The sequence below is a fragment of the Alnus glutinosa genome, chromosome 11 (assembly GCF_958979055.1).
Source record: "Alnus glutinosa chromosome 11, dhAlnGlut1.1, whole genome shotgun sequence".
Classification (NCBI taxonomy): Eukaryota; Viridiplantae; Streptophyta; class Magnoliopsida; order Fagales; family Betulaceae; genus Alnus; species Alnus glutinosa.
This window is the reverse complement of record NC_084896.1, coordinates 6,034,865-6,054,632: the sequence shown is the minus strand read 5'-3', so window position 1 is coordinate 6,054,632 and position 19,768 is coordinate 6,034,865. Positions and strand designations below refer to the sequence as shown.

The window sequence follows — 19,768 nt, the reverse complement described above, 5'->3', positions numbered from 1 at the left end:
ATTAATATAATAATATCTTAATTAATCAATAGTCAGAATTTAAAAAAAATATTGTGATGTAATTTGATGATGTGACAGTAAAAATTTGCCATTTGTTTGGTACTTATAAAATAAAATTAAATTAAAGACTAATTTTTACTGTTACGTCATCCTAATTGTATGATAGTCATATAACAATCTACTAAATAACATTTACGACAGATTGCTCGTACCAAGACATGTAATTTGGAAGAGATATTAAGAAAGAAAAAAATTACAAGGACGAGTCCGTATGTAATATGCCCTTTTCAAGTATTACAAGAGATAATATCATCATGTATATTTGCAATGAATCATTCCTTTTGTTAGACCATCTATGAGTTGAAACACCTACAGGCTACAGACTACAACAAAACAAAGCAAAACGAGGCACCAAGCCAGAAGATCTCTTCATGCACTCTTAATTCCTGAGAAATTAGTATGACACAGTTAATTAGGACAGCCAAGAGAATATTCAGTTAATGAAGCCGAGTCTCATCGGCAATGGAGAAGAAGCTGGTCGACGTTAGCAGGGTGGCATGGCAACATTTTAGCCCTCTGATGTCTTTTTTTACACATGAAAATGGGAAGAAAAAGGAGGCTCCCCAATTGGAGGGGAGCTGCTCTCCTCTATTTCAAGGCTCCTAGACGTATCCCTTGGTTCACCTTCATCACCATAACCATTCAATGACGACTCCCTGCGTTTTCTTTTCGAATAGCTCTTCCACGGGTCTTCCCTCTTGTCTGCAAATGAAAAGAATGTCTGGACGCGTCCGGAACGTGAGCTGCCAGTAACGGCGGTATGAGGATCAGGTTCTTCGGGGGAGTGCCGGATGAACTGGTACATCACCAAACAAAAGTGTCCTAGGAGAGCAAGAAAGCATGCTATGCCACAGATGAGAAATAGGCCCCAGAAGCTTTGTAACTGAAGCTGATCAGATACTAGACCCGCTGCCTGGGAATCACAAGCTTTTCTCGACAGCCACTTGTCATGGATCTTCTGAAGCTCCCCATTCTCAGATACAGCGAGCAGGGCAGTAGACATGTCAACTGCTAAAGGAGAGTCTCTTGGAAATGCCTTCAAAAGAAAAAAAGATAACAGGGGAGATGCTGAGAAAATGTTCATGTACATGGTCCATTACTGCAGCCTAAACAATTTTACCATTTATTAAGGCTCGTTTATATCATATTTTCAGTTGGATCTTAGGCGATCATACCTTTTTGAGCAGCCTCAGTTCACATTCTTTTTTTTTTTTGGCTTCCCACATATGTCTAATAACTTACAGGGATATTATGGTTCCATCCTCCTTTATTAACATTGTGGATCAATTACTCTATATATGATTTACTTTTATTTTTTAGCATTTCGCGTACTTTGCAATTTACTTCTGACATAAATAACTTGCATAAACATCAACCTGCAAGCATTTAGAATTCAGCAAAAAATTTCCTCAAGATCTATTCAAACCCAAGTAGTTTTGAAAGATCACAAACCAATTAGATTAACAGGTGTAGAAATGAAAAAAAAAAATTATTTAACTAACTCCATTTTGATATACTCACAAATCCCCAACCGCTTTTGGTGAAATCTTGGCCTCTAACCGAGAACAGGCAGTGGTCTGCCTGGAAGAGCTCTATATATGGCCGTTCGTCCACCACTGCAGCAACAGTTTTGTTCTTGAGGGCAGCAGCATATTCTTCTGGTGAGCCAAGAGCAACAAGTCTAGATTTTGGGATGCTGAGCTCCTCTGTCAAATAGTTTTCAGCAAAAGATCCTACTTGGAATCCTATACGTGCATTGCTGCTCACCAAGGTATCAATTCCCGTGATGGGGGAGGAAAGCTGTTGCACTGTGAGGAGTGATGTCAGGCTTGCAGTATAGCTTGAGTTGATGATGAGAACAACGAAAAGCCAGATGATAAGCACCATGCGACCAAGTGTGCTCAATGTATTTTCTCCTGAAAATTCCAAGAAATCCACGGTTGGCATTATTGAATAAGCTACTATTAAGGTCCAGGAGTGTAAAAATGGAAAGACTTACTATGTGCAAAAAACATAGTAGAGAAGCTAAACCTGCAAAGACAGAAAATAAAGGCATATGAGAAAGTTATAAGTCGAACAGAAACTGATGCAAAAATTTGACTTGATTTTTAAGAGGATGAATTGTGAAATATGATCTCAAAACAGGCTCAATCTTTAGCTAGTCTGATATATTATAATTATTCCACAAAGTAAAAAGTATGAGAGAGAGAGAGAGAGAGAGAGAGAGAGAGAGAGAGAGAGAGAGAGAGAGAGAGAGAGAGAGAATGATTGCCTAAGATGATCTTTTCTCCCATATAATCTTGTGGAGTACCATTTCAAGGAGTTCCATTGCTATATATGGATCCAGATGAATTTTCGGATTTTTTACGAATGCCTCTGATTTGTAGGGACATCATAATCATGAACCAAGAAAAAGAAGAGCAGGGGTACTAGAATTAGGAGGTAAAGGGTTGTGGATGAAACAACTCTGCAAGAGTAAGAGGGCTGCTGAGAAAATTTTCCTGTCTCATATTCTTTCTAAGATCTGCTGGTTTCATTCATGTAAGCTAGGCAAGTTTCATTCTATTGTTTTCACATTCAAAACAAGTTGTTCTTTCCCTTTTAAGCATGAAAGTCACATGTTGATATATATACATACACACTAATAAAATCTATGTCCAATATACCAAGTACTCACCATAGAAGTGTGACTAGTTGTTTCCTAGGAGGACCTCGGAACTCATCATTTGTTCTATGTTCAAGAATCCACACAACAGCTCCAATAATAAAGAAAAAAGCTGCTGTGACACCCCACATGAATGGAGTAAATGGTTGGAAAAATGTCCAAGCTCTTGAATTTAGCTTCATGACTGGAACCACCACAACTAGTCCTGACTCTATATATGGCTGAGTAAAATCCACTTCCTTTGTTCTGTTTGTGACAATTGCAATGTCGCCTACAGCAGCATCAATATCCTGCAAAACAAAGTCAGAGCATCAGTTGGAGCAGTATACTCGGCCTTCTATCTGTAAGAAAAAAAATTGTATTTTCTCATTAAGTTGTACCCACATTCAATGTGACCATATGTACAAGCTCGGCGTAGCTTGGATTCTGATGGCCATCTCCAAACAGAATGAACCTATATGGAACTGGATATGGAAGCAATTTTATGGCAGCGAGAAATACATCTATGCAATATCCTTGGACTTTATCAGTACCATTTACTCGGGATTGTGAGACAAAGTCCCGGAAACTAACTCGGTTTGGAACTCCAATTCTCAATTGCCTTCCATTGTTTGGAAAAACCCACCCTCGAGGCTTCTCTGTTGTTCCTCCAGGCCATACCACACTGTATAAATGCTGGCTTGAACTTGAACGGTTTGGCGGTCTTGCGTAAAGTTTCTCCGGGGTCACAACGGATAGGCCAGAATAATTAGACCAATATCCGATCTGCCTAAAACCAGCTTCAATTACGTTAAGAATATCATATGAAGGGCGGAAAGGAGATCTGTCAGGATTAAATTGAATAGGTCCGGTCAAACCTGTCGTATTGGTCCGCAATATGTTGTCAAGCAACTGCTTCCCCCCATCAAAAATGCTCAAGGCACCAAGATTCAGAGACCCTCCCGCCATACGACTTAAACGTTTATCATTGGAGAATGATATGGTACCTCCCTGATCAAGAAACAACTTTACTGCATGGACAAGCATCCAAACAGTATCATAGGCATATAATCCATAAGGGTTCAACCCGATAGAACCATTACTCAGCTTGTGCCACCGTGACATAAAAGCATTTTTCCTTTCTGAATCGGGTGTGTGTGGACGAAGTGTCAGAACTCCTTGGATAGAGTTTGCAGTTTTTGAAGAAAGTGGTGAATTTGAATCTAAAACAGTGGATAGCCAAGTGGTAGCAATCCAAACATACCCGGCGTCCATCATCCCAAGATTCTTTGCCTCCTCAAAAACCAAGAGACCCGTTCTGGAGAAGGTATGCAGAACAATTATTCGAGCTTCCGTCATTCGAACCTTCGCTAGTTGATCCTTGACATCACTTTGCGTTGCAGTGGGGTCAGGGGGAAGTACTGCTTTATAAGAAATTTTGCAGCGTCTTTCTGAGAGTTCATCACCTAAAGCAGTAATACCATTTCGGCCCTGTTCGTCATCACTATAAACTGCAACAACCTCTGCCCAACCATAATAACTAATCATATCTGCAATTGCAGTCATCTGGAATCCATCGTTGGGTGCTGTTTGAACAAAGTAAGGGTATTGCAGAGGTGATAAGGTAGGGTCCAGCGCCGTGAATGACAAGAATGGGACATGGAGTTCATTGGCAAGATGTGAGAGTACATGGGCCATAACAGCACTTTGTGGACCAATTATAGCTATGGATTCAGTCTCCATGAATTTCAATGCTGTGATCAATGAAGGAATATGAATCATGAATACAGTTATTCAACACAAGAATACATTCTACTGAAAAGACAAAAAAAAACAGAAAAAGAAGCTAAACTAAGTAAACCCCCCAAAAAATAAAGAAATAAACCAAATTAAAAAGAAGAGAGAGAGCTAAAATAAGAACAGGCAAGAAGTATTTACGAAAAAAGATAATAAAAAAGTTTACCCCCCATGATGCCAAGAAATCCACTGAAGTTGGAATCATGCACAACTATCGACAATTTACTTCCACCAAGAATGCTCGGATCAGAATTTACATCATCCTCAGCAGCCTTCATGGCAATCCTTGCGACATTCCCATTGATAGTGCTAAATGTAAAAATAGCTCCAACTTTCACGACATCTGGTCTTAAAGCCCCATCTGAGAATGCTCCGATACAAAGAGCGAAAATCGACACACGCCATGCCAGATTCATGGTGATACTAAATGATGAACTTCACCACTCACCGTCCTATATCAAACAGAACCCACATGCAGAATGCAAATGAAAAAGGGAAATACTCAACAAAACTACCAAAACATGCTGAATATCTCCCATATTGGCATCATAGTCAACTTACAACTGGGATAGTAGCACCTCTAAAATTAAAAACAAACCAACCTAGAATCATTGTCCGAGGCAAGTAGTAAGCTTAACAAATTCAAAGCATAAAGAGGCTTAAAAGCATTAGGAAATCCAGTTTGCCAAATAAGTCTTAGAAAAGAAAAGAAAACATACCCATTTCAAGGCCTAAAAGCCAGGACCAAAGGCAATTAAATAATTGAATTACGATTTGATATACTTTTTATCCAAAAGCAACAGGCAGACAACAAGAACCAAAAAAGGAAAGAAAAAAAGAAAAATCTGTCTTACTAGTTACTAAAGCAGCAAATTGAACATAAGAAATAGCATCATATGCTTAGCGCAAGAAAAAGTGAAATTTCAGGTGATTGCAAAAGCTCACAAGGAATACATACTGACCTCAAACTGAAAGAGCGGACATTAGAAAGGAATCACAGGTAGACCTGCGAGGCAAACCACCGCACACTCTAAAAAGAAGGGAAGAACAAGTGCTAGAAAGACTGAAAGGAAAGAGAAGTGAATATAAAAATATAGAAACAACAAAAAGAGAACACTCGGGCACCATTGTCCAAGGCAAGTAGCTAGCTAGTAAGCTACTAAGCTTAACAAACTCAAAGCACAAAGAACCTGAAAAGCATTAAGAAATCCAATTTGCCAAGGAAGTCTTGAAAAAGAAAAAGAATTACCCATTCCAAGTTCTGACAGACAGGACCAAAGGCAATTAAACAGTTGAAATACGATTTGAACAACTTTAAATCCAACAGCAACAGGCAGACAACAGAAAGAAAAAAGAAAAATCTGTGTTATTAAAGCAGCAACTTAAATATAAAAAATACCCATCATATGCTTAGCTTAAGAAAAAAATGGAATTTCATCAGGTTCAAAGGAATATATACTCATCTCAAACTGAAAGAGAGAACATTAGAAAGGAATCACAGCTAGAAATGCTAGGCAACGCATCTTCTAAAAAGATGGGAAGATACATTAGAGCAAAGAAGAAGTGCCAGAAAGATTGAACGGGAAAAAAATATAAAAATTTAAACAAAAGGAGAACACTCACAAGAGAAAAGCTTGAGTGTCGCAAGAAAGGGAGGGAAGAAAACCACTTCTCTCGGCAAAGGGCAATTTCTATTCTTTAATTATGGCGAGAATACTTCAAGATAGAGAAAGAGAACAACTGGATCCTCGAGTACTACTTCCTTATTGCATCAGTCACTCTCTAACAAAGGCATGGTTGAAGCCTGTGGAGATAATGGGAGACAATGATAACAGATGTTCATATTATCTTGATATGGTTAAGAAAACAAAGGACCGACCGCGAAGGCGCCGCGATGCTGATGCTAGCTGATTCTTTCGTTTTTTGGGGTTCCTTCTTAGTTGTTCCCTGGATGATGACGGCATAGAATTATATGGTTGGTACAGGTCCCTCCGATTGGTTGGACCATATCCATGGTCGGGTGAAGACTACAGTTTGAACTGTTGAAGTCACTGTTTCGTTGAGTGGTACTTTTTGTCCAAAAAGGACAAAAGGCCTTGGAGCTTCTCTTCCCCTGTGTTTTTTTTTCTTCCTTTCCCTCTACAAAAAGTCAAAAGAAGAATGGTGGCTGTGTTTTCCCATTATGGAATTTTTAAAAGTATAATACTGCGTCCCTCTTTTTAGTGGATTGGTTGAATGAATGGACGGGGGAACTGCTGCAAAGACCCCATTGTCAAACGTGAGATAAGCAAAATCTGTTACGAATGTTGTCCTTTTTAAGATCTAATTCTGCCCAATACAGTAGAGACAAGCACCAAAATTCAAATATATTGTGCATGCAAACTGCAAAGCACTAACCAAAATATTTCTAACCCCCATCTTTTTTTCTAAGCAAAAATGCAGCGGAGAGACTACTAGCTGTAGCTATTCTCCGATAGCTCATCGAGAGTGGCCGCAGCCATTTTCGATTGTTCGGTCGGAGGTGATTAGCTACTCATGAAAAAGGCTGAACAAATATTTATTTTAGATTGCGTGACAGGGTACGGTATTAGTAATTTTGTTTTGAATCATGTTACACGCCTACCTAGCTTCTACTCATTTTATTTTTAAATTTACTATTAAATTGATAAAACTGAAAATTCGTTGTAATTAGGAGATATAGAAAAGAAAAAAATGGATGAATATCTATGATTTTTTTTTTTTTTTTTTTTTTTTTTTTGGGTAATTACCTTTTTCCCCATGAACTACCAAAAAATGCGCAATGTCCCCATGAACTACCAACTCGACCAAAATAGAGCATTCAACTACCAAAGACAACCATTTTCCCCCCTTCCGTCAGTCAAAGAGGTTAAAATAAACGGTCAACGGGTCATGTGCCGTTTTATATGGGGGCATGTTGGAAGATAGTGGTAGTTCATGGGGGAAAAGAGGAAGATGGTGGTAGTTCATAGGGAAAAAAGAGGAAGAAAATGATGGTAAAATGGCGTGTGACTGACGGAAGGGGGGAAAATGGTTATCTTTGGTAGTTGAATGCTCTATTTTGGTCGAGTTGGTAATTTATGGGGGCATCGCGCATTTTTTGGTAGTTCATGGGAAGAAAAGGTAATTACCCCAATTTTTTTTTTTAATTTTTTGGCTAAATGTCAGCATTACTATTTGATATTTTGTTCCTAATATCTCGAAAGATCTGCGCAAATTTCGCAGCAAATGATGAGAATATTAATTAATTAAATTGATATATTTTTTTTAACCAGATGTTTGAGAGGATAAGATTTAATCTATGTCGTTAGAGCCGTGGCTGTTCCAGGCAGAGTACGAGTTTGTAACAGCCACATATCTTGGCAAGTGGGGTATGATTTCTTTTATCTCTTGTCAATCGTCTTTCTGCCGTCATCTCATTTTCTAGAATTATAATTGAATTTGTGAAATTTACGTATGGGACTCGCATGAACCCCGTCCACACTCGCATGAACCCCGTATAGATCCGGGCAAAAGATTTTTACAAATAACTTTCTTTTTTCTTTTTTCTTTTTTTTTTTTCTTTTTTCTTTTTTTATTAACGTAAGAAGCACGTATATTTTTAATTGTATGCAAAGGTGGACATGTATAGAGGCCAGGGGCAAAGGCCCTCAAGTTCCAAAATTTTTCAAAAGAAAAAAATTAAAATTAAAATTTTACTCCTTAATTTTTTAATTTTTTTAGTTTTACTCACTCAAAATTCTTTGTTTTCAATTTGACCCCTCCATTTTTACAAGCCTGGGTCCGCCACTGATTGTATATGCATCTCACGTTTTGTTTTTTAATAGTATCGAGGACATGCATTTTTTTTAAGAGGTTGGTTTATATAAATTTCCTACGAATCATTTTGCATGTGAAAAATATATTTTTTTATTTTTATTTTTATAATTACAAGAATAAAGTTGAATTTTTTAAATTAAAAACACATTTATTCTTTCAACTTTGCTCTTACAATTAAAAAAAAAAAAAAAAGTATATAATCCTCATGCGGAAAAAAAACACGTATTATTTTTATACACCAATTTAATTCGGAGAAAAACCCTGTCCTACCGACCTGATTTTAAAAAACAAGACAGAGAAGAATGTATTGGAGGCCTCTTTCGTACGCATTAATTGCAAGTGGGTCGAGGAATCTCCACGTGTTGGATTCTATTCGATGATCTTTGAACATGTCCCATTGGTCCTAATTGTAACATCATCGCAGACATTGCTTACTGTACTTCGTAACGAACTATGTTATTAGTGCTGCTTATAACGGAAGTACTAGTAGTAGCCAGTAGGGACGATTGCCCAGTTGCCCCCAATCAATGAACGCTTCTCTAATTAAGAAGAAAAGTTTTGAGTTGGAATTTAATTTTGTAATTTAATTTTTTTTAAAAATAAATATATTAAAATATAAATTTAATGATTAAATTAGCTTAATTTTTTTAAATAAATAGTGATTTATCTTTACATTTTTTAAGGAAAGCTCATAGCGGCTAAAAAAGTTTGATAAGCTGGGCCTGGGGGATGCTTGAGAACAAATCTGGGCAGTCAAAAACTAGGAAGGTAAAGTTTGAGTGTTATGAGAAGAATTTTAAGATTAGAATTAAATAACTCATAGATAATAAATTGTCGTTATTAATAACATTAGAATTAATATTTAAATGTTAGAGATGAAAGAAAATAAAAATGAAATAAAACTAAAAGCAGAAATAAAATAAAATAGAAACAAAGAATTTTACATGGTTCCGATTATGACTTACATTCACAGGATAAAGTCCAAATGGCTATATTTTGATTTTATTCATCGATAGAAATTGTACAATAAAATTGCATATTTATAGTTAAATGAGACCATGAATACAATAATTATATAATCAATATTTAACTTATGAGAATTAAGATAATTACATAATTAATATGTAACATATGAGAATTATGAGAGTAATGCATGAGAGTTACATAATCAATATGTAACGTATAGGAATTATGAAAGTAAATAATACATTAACAAGAGATAGTATATTATAATTTTATTTTTTTTAAAAAAAAAAAATATATACTTAATGAATGAACTTCAATCACCTAAAGGCAAAAACTCCATAGATAGAATACTATAGATACAATTTGAAATTTTTTCAACTCAAACTCAATATATGACACACAAAATAGCCTCTTTGGCTATGGTATGAACGGCTATATTCGCATCCCGCTTAACATGTTCAATTCTCCAAGATCGCAACTTCCTCAACTCCAACTTGATGTCATCCACAATATGACTAAAACTGCTCCAATTATTACCAATTTCTTTTATGGCATTGCCAAGGCCTGCTGGATTATGTTGTGGACGTCAGAAAATAATGAGCAAATGAGCTTTTTGTAATTTACAAGATTTTATTTTAAAAAAGTTGATTTTTATAATCTTTAATCCCTCTTAATGCTGACCATTTTCATATCTTTAGACTTTATGGGTTTGTTCTATGTACAAGCATACATAATATACATACCATTCCTGTGCGAGGTGCTATGATGAAACAGGAATTGAAGGGCTATGCAAAAGCAGATATATCACCAGTTAAATTCAAGGATCGGCAGGAGTGGTAAGTTGCTTGGTGAGCTGAGGCACCTGGTCTAAGGTTTGATTTCTCTGCAAACAATTTTTTAGGGTAACGTATGTGGGTAAAAGCTCGTACTTTACCCGATCCGTGTGGAGGGATGATTTGCATGGTGTTCCAAAAATTTAGTCGAGGCGAAATCCCGGAAGCCCTTGTTATGTATATAAAAAAAATAAATGGTGGTGATGGGCTGTGTGATAATTGCAAGAAGCATATATACCTTTGTGAAAAAACTTGTTCCCAATTGAGACAAGTAGAAACCCAAATGAGCTGATGATGCAGAGCACCTCTGGTATGATCATGAACACTGATTTCCAGCTTTCTGAGCTCAAAATATCTGAATCATCAGTTTTAGTAGCTTCAAGAAGCCGCCCACTTGCCCAGTATGGTGAACTCCAATAATGCCAGCCAATGTACCAGCTGTACGTGTTTGAAATTCCCATCAGAATTCCTGCATATCTCGACACAATATCCATGTGATTCACTGCAAACCCAGCTCTTCCTAGTGCCAGGAAGCCAAGGGCCACAGAAGAGCAAAAGACATGCAGCCCCAGCAAAAGTTGGGAAAATGAGAGGTGCCAGCTGTTAGAGAATATATTGATACCGTATACTACGATACTTTTCATATATTAGAGGATTTGATTTAATCCTAATTAATTGTAATTGATTATAATCAAATCAGATTTAAATACATTCAATTCGGATTTGATTATATTCTCTCTACATACCATTTGGTATTCTCTTTATATCCCTATAAATAAGGATCATTTGTATTGTAAATTATCAATAAATAAGAGCAACAATATTGTCCTTTGGGCTTTATCCTTTGGACGTAGGTCATAAACCGAACCACGTAAAATCTCTTTTCTTATTTATTATTTCACTTTATTTTATTTTAGCTTTATGTTTTCTTTCTTGGTATTAGAGGTATAAGCTAACGCCAGTGTTCGATCCAATGGTCCTATGATTTATTTCTCTTGTTTTTCGTTTTCTTGTATTTCATTTTTCTTGATAGTCAATGCTTTGCAAATCTCATTCCTATAGATATTGTAGTGTATCTGACGGGAAAAAAAAAAAAAAAATGTTGTTCTCAAGTTCTTTTTTTTTTTTTTGTTGGTTAAATACCTCTTGAGTCCCTGAATTTTCACAAATTTATTTTTTAGTCCCTGAGTTTCAAATTGCATCACAGATGATATCTCAATTTTAGGAAAAGACCGAATTGGTACCTCGGTTAAATTTTCCATCCAAAAACTAACTGTCCTTTACGTGTCAACCTTAGAGGTTGGCATGTGGCACTATATAAAAAATTAAAAATTAAAAATCTTCAAAAATTAATTAAAAAACAATAAAATTGAAAAAAATTGAAAAAAAAAAAAAAAAGGGTGGCCACCATGGGGGTGGCCGAACCACCCCCGCCACCCTGGACAAAAAGTAAAATAAAAAAAAAAATGATCTTGAATTTTTTTTTTTTTTTTTTTTTTTTTTTTTTTTTTTTTGTCAAGGGGTGGGGTGGTTCGGCCACCCCAGACCGGCCAAGGGGGTGGCCCTTTTTTTTAATTTTTTAATATATATATTTTTAATTAATTTTTAAATATTTTGAATTTTTTATATTGTGCCACGTGTCAGCCTCTGAGGTTGACAAGTGGCGAACCATTAGTTTTTGGATAAAAAACTTAACTGAGGTATTAATCTGGTATTTTTCCAAAATTGAAGTATCATCTATGATGGAAATTGAAACTTAGGGACTAAAAAAAGTTTTCAAAAAACTCAAGGATCATAGGAGTATTTAACCTTTTTTATTTTTATTTTTTTGAAATTTCGTTATGGTGAGATTTCGTATTGTTCCTGAGAAAAGAAGAAAAAAAAAATTGAATTTCGTTGTGGGGAGATTTCTTATTGTTCCTGAGAAAAAAAAAAAAAAAAAATCTGCATACTGGTCGCATTTGACCAGATGAAAATAAATAAATAAATTATTTCCGTGTGTTTTCACTGTGGGTGTTTGTAGATTGGATCTTTGTCGATCCTAGTTGGTGTCACCGGCAAATTCTCATCTGCTCCGGCAGTTTTAGATCGTTTGAGACGGGGTCTGGTTGTCTCCGTCGAGTTTTTGGTGGTTCTATTGTGTTCACCAGCGACGTTTGGCCATTAATAGTGGTTTTCATGGTTGTCAGCGGCTTTTGTGGTATTTTCCGCCAACTTTTGAGTTGTCCGGCGACGTTCCAGTCGATCTGTGGTGTTCTCCGACGCTGACAAGTTTCCGGCAAGTCTCAGGTGAGCTGTTGGAGACGAAGGTCTCCGTTTGGTTGCAAGTATTTTGTTTGGTTTTTCAAACCGTTCAGTTCAGTGTTTTCTTGGTTAAAAAAAAAAAAGAAAAAGAAAAAGGAAACGTGTAGAGAAACTGAGAAAGGCTTGGTTATTTATTTGCATGACTTGAATGAGTGTAGCGTCGTGCAGATGCAATGAAAAAAAAAATTCAAAGAAAATTTAGTTTAAAAAAAAAAAAAAAAAAAGGGAAAGAAAGAACCCAGGAAAAAAAAAAAAAAAAGTGGTTAAGTTGCCCATATTATTTTCAGTCTATAGTTAGCTCATTTTCTTTGGCTCATAAATGGCCCCACGGCATTTGAGATATTCTCTAAAACTCATGCCCACTTCAACCCCATAGTTGGCTCATTTTCTTTAGCTCATAAATGGCCTAATCTTTCTTTTGGCATTTGAGGTATTCTCCAAAACCTATGCTCATTTCAACTCAAAGTTGGCTCATTTTCTTTGGCTCATAGATGGCCCATTATGTGTTTAGCATTTAAGGTATTACCCTAAACCTCGTTACCCAAGCCCATTTAGCCTACAGTTGGCTCAAAGAAGAAGAAGAAGATGAAGAAAAAGAAAAAGAAGAAGAAGGAAGACGAAGAAGAAAGATGTTCTCCAAACTGAGTTATATCCGACCCAATATTAAAAAAAGAAAAAAATCAAACTCAAGATTTCAGAATCTTCCACCTTGAGTTTGCAGGGGGATGTTATAGAATATATTGATACTGTATATTACGGTACTCTCCATATATATGTTAGAGAACATATTGATACCGTATATTACAGTACTCTCCATATATTAGAGGATTTGATTTAATCATCATTAATTGTAATTAATTATAATCAAATCAGATTTAAATACATTCAATTCTGATTTGATTATAGTCTCTCTACATAACATTTTGTATTCTCTCTATATCCCTATAAATATGGATCATTTGTATTGTAAATAACCAAGGAATAAGAGCAACAATATAGTCCTTTGGGCTTTACCCAGAGACGGAGCCAGACATTTTAATGAGAGGGGGCCAAATAATTTTTTTTCTTAAGTAGGTGTTAAAGTATATATATAAAGGCAAATTTTAAGTAAATTAAACATAACCCAGTTTTAATATTTTTATTATTCCATTCAAATTAAAAATCAATAAGCAAAAGTGAAAAGAGTTTTTAGAAAAAAAAAAAAAAAGAAAAAAAAGAAAAAAAAAAAAAAAGTAAAGAAAACCGCTGTCCAAAGATTCAAAAAATGAAAAATAAAAAATAAAAATAAAAAAGGTCTCAGTTATTTTTTCCACACATTCTTAGGAAATCAAGCTTGGTCAAGCTTGTGACTCCTCAAATCCACACATGTCTTCTTCCAATGCACTACTTGACTAAACCATTTTCGTTTACTTTGAACAAAGCCTCTACAACTTTGTAAAGATCCTCCATTGTTACATTCTCAGGCATGTTCATTGCTACCCGTGAAATATTAAAGGAAAAAGTTTTGACAATAGTTGAAGAGATGATAAAAAGGAAGGGGCCAAGGAAAGAAATAAATAAATAAATAAATATATATATATATATATATATATATATATATATATATATATATATATATATATATATATATATATATATATATATATATATATATATATATATATTTTGCTAGGAGCCGATAGGCAAAAAAAACCTTAATTTGATTCATCTAAAAAAAAAACCTTAATTTTTTTTTTCTTAAGAGTTGAGGGGGGGCCATGGCCCCCACCGCCCCCCCCCCCCCCCCCCCCCCCCCCCCCCTCCTCTCTCCGTCATTGGCTTTACCCTATAGACGTAGGTCATAAACCGAACCACATAAAATCTCTTCTCTTTTCTATTATTTCGCTTTATTTTATTTTAACTTTATGTTTTCTTTCACAACTACCAAATCTTATGGTGGTCAGGAGCTTCTTGGTTCCGGTCATAGATAAGATCCTCTTGGTGATCAAGTGGTCAGCAATAACACCACCAATATTTGAGAATACAAACATGTTGGAAAAAGGAATCATGGTTGTTGGTACAGTTTCCGGTATGGTGACGTGTCGCCTGGTGATTCGCTGCTGGGTTCTGATCTACTACCTCAATCCTGCAAAAAGAATAAACAACTCGTCGGGGGTGCCGACTACGCCCACTCCGATGCCTAAGTCAGTTCAAATCAATTTTCTGCAGAGTATTCTTAATCTTAATCTCAAGAGCTTAGAGAATTCGTGATTCCATACCTGGTGCGGCTATCGTATTTATAGGCTGGACTTGCAGTCTTACCAGATTTGCAATCTTACTAGAATTCTTGACACCTAGTTGGATTAGGAGTTGGAGTCCTAGTTTAGTTGAACTTTAACTATATCTTCAGGGAATTCGAATGGGATTGTAGAGTCCGAAGTTGATTGCGTTTGTACCTCTTTAAACTTGATTTCATATCAATAACTATCTTATCCCGTATCAATAACTATCTTATCCCATTAATTATGGAATTGTGGTTTATCCCTGATCTTCTGGGATTCTATCCTCATCGCATTCTAAGACAACTGCGGCACACTGCAACCAACCTCCGAGGTGATGATACCCGAGATATGTTCGCTCCGATTGGAGATCTCGGGGTATCGCCGCACCATAACAGGTTTGTATAAGGCCGAGATGTTGTCGCGCTGAATCGATATTACACCGAGGCGTTATTACCCCGAGGCGCTATTACTCCGAAGCGTTATTACCCCGAAGCGTTATTACTCCGAAACACAAATACCCGAGATATGTTTGCTCCATCTAGATTAGGAGATCCCGGGATATACCGTTGCCTGGAATGTGAAGACCGAGACGTCGTTATACCTCCGAGATGTCTTTATATGTCCGAGACGTCTTTATATGTCCGAGACGTCTTTATACCTAGACGATCTTTCTTTGCTGGGCGGAACAAATGTCCGAGACATAACTCCGAGATGTCTTTGAATCCATGTGTCTCTAGGGTTGATTTTATCCTTAACAGTTACCCCCCTAATTCTCTGATTTCAGAAATAAATGGAAATAAGAGAATTACTTTCCGTCTGCCAACCTGTACCTGCTACTGTGAAGGGCGCGTCTTTTCAACAGTTCAAACATTTAAATCTTACCGCTTTTTTTTCCAATGACGACGTCAGCTCTGTACCCCCGCTCTTTGTCATCATGAAACGGTACTATCGAGGTAGCGCATTTAATTCTGGAATACGGAAGGCGCGCCTTTTCCTACCGGCATTGGGCCAACTATATCCACCCCCATTTCGCAAATGGCCACGGAGAAGTGAGGGGGGTGAGCTTCTCGGGACTTGCTTTCATGATTCTTGCGAATCTCTGGCACTTGTCACAGGCTCTGACGAGAAGAGCTGAATCTTTCTTGATCGTGGGCCAATAATAGCCCGCTCGGATAGTTTTTTGTGCCAGCATCCTTCCTCCTGAGTGGTCTCCGCACACACCTTCATGGATTTCCCTGAGAACATAATTCGACTCGGCCTTGGAGGGCACTTGAGCAGGGGTTCGGAATACCCTCTTTTGTACAGTGTCTCCCCGAGAAGGCAGAACCGTGCTGCTTGTATCTTCACCCTCCGAGCCGCGACCTTATCTTCGGGTAGCAACCCATTTCTGAGGAACTGGATGATGTCCCTTGCCCATTCTGGTTCATCTGGTGCTGAGTCTACTTCCATAACCTTGGTCCTCGGGGCTATCGAAGGCTCGGTCAGAACAATAATTTGCCTTCTTGATGCTTCAATCTCTTCTTCTGTTCCCGATGCAATCTTTGAGAACCCATCGGCTCGGATGTTTTCCTCCCGAGGTATCTTTGTGATGACGAACCTTTCGAAACAGGATTGGAATCGCTGTACCTCTTCCAAATACCTGGCCATTCTATCTTCTTGTGCTTCGAATTGCCCTTGGACTTGGCCTACGACCACTTGAGAGTCACTCCGAATTTCGACATTAGTTGCCCCCATCTCTCGGGATAATGCCAAACCTGCTATCACCGCTTCGTATTCAGCTTCATTGTTCGTCGTAACGAAGTCCAGTTTTACAGCAAAGCCGAACTCTTGTCCTTCGGGATTCCTGAGGAGGACTCTTACTCCGCTTCTGCCCTGTGTGAAAGAGCCATCTACAAAAACAACCCAAGTTGACTCCTTAGGAAGTTCTTCTGCTTCAGGAATGTTACAGAATTCTACCAGAAAATCTGTCAGAACCTGTCCTTTGATAGCCGTCCGAGGATGAAACTCGATATCAAATTGTCTGAGTTCCACCGCCCAGTTGACTAATCTTCCCGAGAGGTCAGGTTTTTGCAACACCTTCTTCATCGGATACTCGGTTAGAACTCTGATAGCGTGAGCCTGAAAGTACAGCCTCAATCTTCTGGCTGAAATAATCAAAGCGAACGCCAACTTCTCGATCCGAGGATACCTTCCCTCCATGCCATGCAGTGCTTTACTTGTAAAGTAAACTGGTTTCTGAACCCCTGAATCTTCTCGGACTAGCACCGAGCTTACTGCTGAGGGAGAGACTGCCAGATAGAGATAAAGAATCTCCCCTTCGGTTGGGCGGCTCAACAGTGGTGGGTTGGCTAGGTATTCCTTCAACTTCCTGAAAGCCTCCTCACATTCCTCATTCCACATAAATGCTTTTCGTAGAATTTTAAAGAAGGGAAGGCACTTATCTGTCGACCGTGATATGAAACGGTTCAGGGCCGCAATCCTTCCTGTCAGTCGTTGGAGTTGTTTCGTTGTTCTCGGGGCCTCCATCTCGAGGACAGCTTTGACCTTCTCTGGATTAGCTTCAATGCCCCTCTGCGACACCATAAACCCCAGAAACTTGCCTGAAGAAACTCCGAAGGCACACTTCGCGGGGTTGAGCTTCATGTTGTATTTTCTTAGAGTCCGAAAAGTTTCTCAGAGGTCTTCTATGTGTTTGTTTGCCCGAACACTTTTAACCAGCAGGTCATCTACATATACTTCAACGTTTCGGCCAATTTGACTTTAGGGAATATATTGATACCGTATATTACGGTACTTTCCATATATTAGAGGATTTGATTTAATCCTCATTAATTGTAATTGATTATAATCAAATCAGATTTAAATACATTCAATTCGGATTTGATTATATTCTCTCTACATACCATTTGGTATTCTCTTTATATCCCTATAAATAAGGATCATTTGTATTGTAAATTATCAATAAATAAGAGCAACAATATTGTCCTTTGGGCTTTATCCTTTGGACGTAGGTCATAAACCGAACCACATAAAATCTCTTCTCTTATTTATTATTTCACTTTATTTTATTTTAGCTTTATGTTTTCTTTTTTGGTATTAGAGCTATAAGCTAACGCCAGTGTTCGATCCAATGGTCCTATGATTTATTTCTCTTGTTTTTCGTTTTCTTGTATTTCATTTTTCTTGATAGTCAATGCTTTGCAAATCTCATTCCTATAGATATTGTAGTGTATCTGGCGGAAAAAAAAAATGTTGTTCTCAAGTTCTTTTTTTTTTTTGTTGGTTAAATACCTTTTGAGTCCCTGAGTTTTCACAAATTTATTTTTTAGTCCCTGAGTTTCAAATTGCATCACAGATGATATCTCAATTTTAGGAAAAGACCGAATTGGTACCTCGGTTAAATTTTCCATCCAAAAACTAATTGTCCCCTACGTGTCAACCTTAGAGGTTGGCATGTGGCACTATATAAAAAATTAAAAATTAAAATCTTCAAAAATTAATTAAAAAATAATAAAATTAAAAAAAAAATTGAAAAAAAAAGGGGTGCACCCCCGCCACCCTGGAATTTTTTTTTTTTTTTGGTCAAGGGGTGAGGTGGTTCGGCCACCCCAGACCGGCCAAGGGGGTGGCTGGGGGTGGCCCCTTTTTTTAATTTTTTAATATATATATTTTTAATTAATTTTTAAATATTTTGAATTTTTTATATTGTGCCACGTGTCAACCTCTGAGGTTGACAAGTGGCAAACCATTAGTTTTTGGATAGAAAACTTAACTGAGGTATTAATCTGATATTTTTTCAAAATTGAAGTATCATCTATGATGCAAATTGAAACTTAGGGACTAAAAAAAGTTTTCAAAAAACTCAAGGACCATAGGAGTATTTAACCTTTTTTATTTTTATTTTTATGAAATTTCGTTATGGTGAGATTTCGTATTGTTCCTGAGAAAAGAAGAAAAAAAAAATTGTATTTCGTTGTGGGGAGATTTCTTATTGTTCCTGAGAAAAAAAAAAAAAAAAATCTGCATACTGGTCGCATTTGACCAGATGAAAATAAATAAATAAATTCTTTCCGTGTGTTTTCACGGTGGGTGTTTGTAGATTGGATCTTTGTCGATCCTAGTTGGTGTCACCGGCAAATTCTCATTTGCTCCGGCAGTTTTAGATCGTTTGAGACGGGGTCTGGTTGTCTCCGTCTAGTTTTTGGTGGTTCTATTGTGTTCATCGGCGACGTTTGGCCATTAATAGTGGTTTTCATGGTTGTCAGCGGCTTATGTGGTATTTTCCGCCAACTTTTGAGTTGTCCGGCGATGTTCCAGTCGATCTGTGGTGTTCTCCGACGCCGACAAGCTTCCGGCAAGTCTCAGGTGAGCTGTTGGAGACGAAGGTCTCCGTTTGGTTGCAGGTATTTTGTTTGGTTTTTCAAATCGTTCAGTTCAGTGTTTTCTTGGTTAAAAAAAGAAAAAGAAAAAGGAAACGTGTAGAGAAACTGAGAAAGGCTTGGTTATTTATTTGCATGACTTGAATGAGTGTAGCGTCGTGCAGATGCAATGAAAAAAAAAAAAAAATCAAAGAAAATTTGGTTTAAAAAAAAAAGGGAAAGAAAGAACCCAGAAAAATAAAATAAAATAAAATCAAGTGGCCAAGTTGCCCATATTATTTTCAGTCTATAGTTAGCTCATTTTCTTTGGCTCATAGATGGCCCCACGGCATTTGAGATATTCTCTAAAACTCATGCCCACTTCAACCCCATAGTTGGCTCATTTTCTTTGGCTCATAAATGGCCTAATCTTTCTTTTGGCATTTGAGGTATTCTTCAAAACCTATGCTCATTTCAACTCAAAGTTGGCTCATTTTCTTTGGCTCATAGATGGCCCATTATGTGTTTAGCATTTAAGGTATTACCCTAAACCTCGTTACCCAAGCCCATTTAGCCTACAGTTGGCTCAAAGAAGAAGAAGAAGATGAAGAAAAAGAAGAAGAAGAAGAAGGAAGACGAAGAAGAAAGTTGTTCTCCAAACTGGGTTATATCCGACCCAATATTAAAAAAAGAAAAAAATTAAACTCA

The 19,768-nt window shown here is 37.1% G+C and overlaps 1 protein-coding gene across 3 annotated transcripts; it reads right to left on the bottom strand.

Annotated features, from left to right (window-relative positions):
- Positions 1 to 221: 221 nt before the first annotated feature.
- LOC133881641 (glutamate receptor 3.2-like) lies at positions 222 to 6,583 on the bottom strand. 3 transcript variants are annotated; one of them, XM_062320619.1, is made up of 8 exons: positions 6,125 to 6,583; positions 5,464 to 5,564; positions 4,668 to 4,953; positions 3,110 to 4,458; positions 2,738 to 3,015; positions 2,060 to 2,091; positions 1,582 to 1,976; positions 222 to 1,096 (listed from the first exon to the last, which is right to left on the bottom strand). In XM_062320619.1, the coding sequence occupies exons 3-8, from the start codon at positions 4,915 to 4,917 to the stop codon at positions 590 to 592; spliced, it is 2,811 nt and encodes a 936-aa protein (XP_062176603.1). In that variant the 5' UTR covers positions 4,918 to 4,953; positions 5,464 to 5,564; positions 6,125 to 6,583; the 3' UTR covers positions 222 to 589. The 3 variants fall into 3 exon arrangements, with proteins under 3 accessions (XP_062176603.1, XP_062176602.1, XP_062176604.1); XM_062320618.1 differs by having other exon boundaries at positions 5,464 to 5,507; XM_062320620.1 differs by lacking the exon at positions 5,464 to 5,564.
- Positions 6,584 to 19,768: the final 13,185 nt, after the last annotated feature.

Bases quoted from the DNA above. Each gene is read 5' to 3' on its own strand.
- LOC133881641 (XM_062320619.1), bottom strand. From the start codon at position 4,917: ATGAATCTGGCATGGCGTGTGTCGATTTTCGCTCTTTGTATCGGAGCA. The intron at 1,977-2,059 runs GTAAGTCTTTCC...TGGAATTTTCAG, and splicing joins TACTATGTTTTTTGCACATA to GAGAAAATACATTGAGCACA. The intron at 1,097-1,581 runs GTGAGTATATCA...TTTCTTTTGAAG, and splicing joins CCAAAAGCGGTTGGGGATTT to GCATTTCCAAGAGACTCTCC.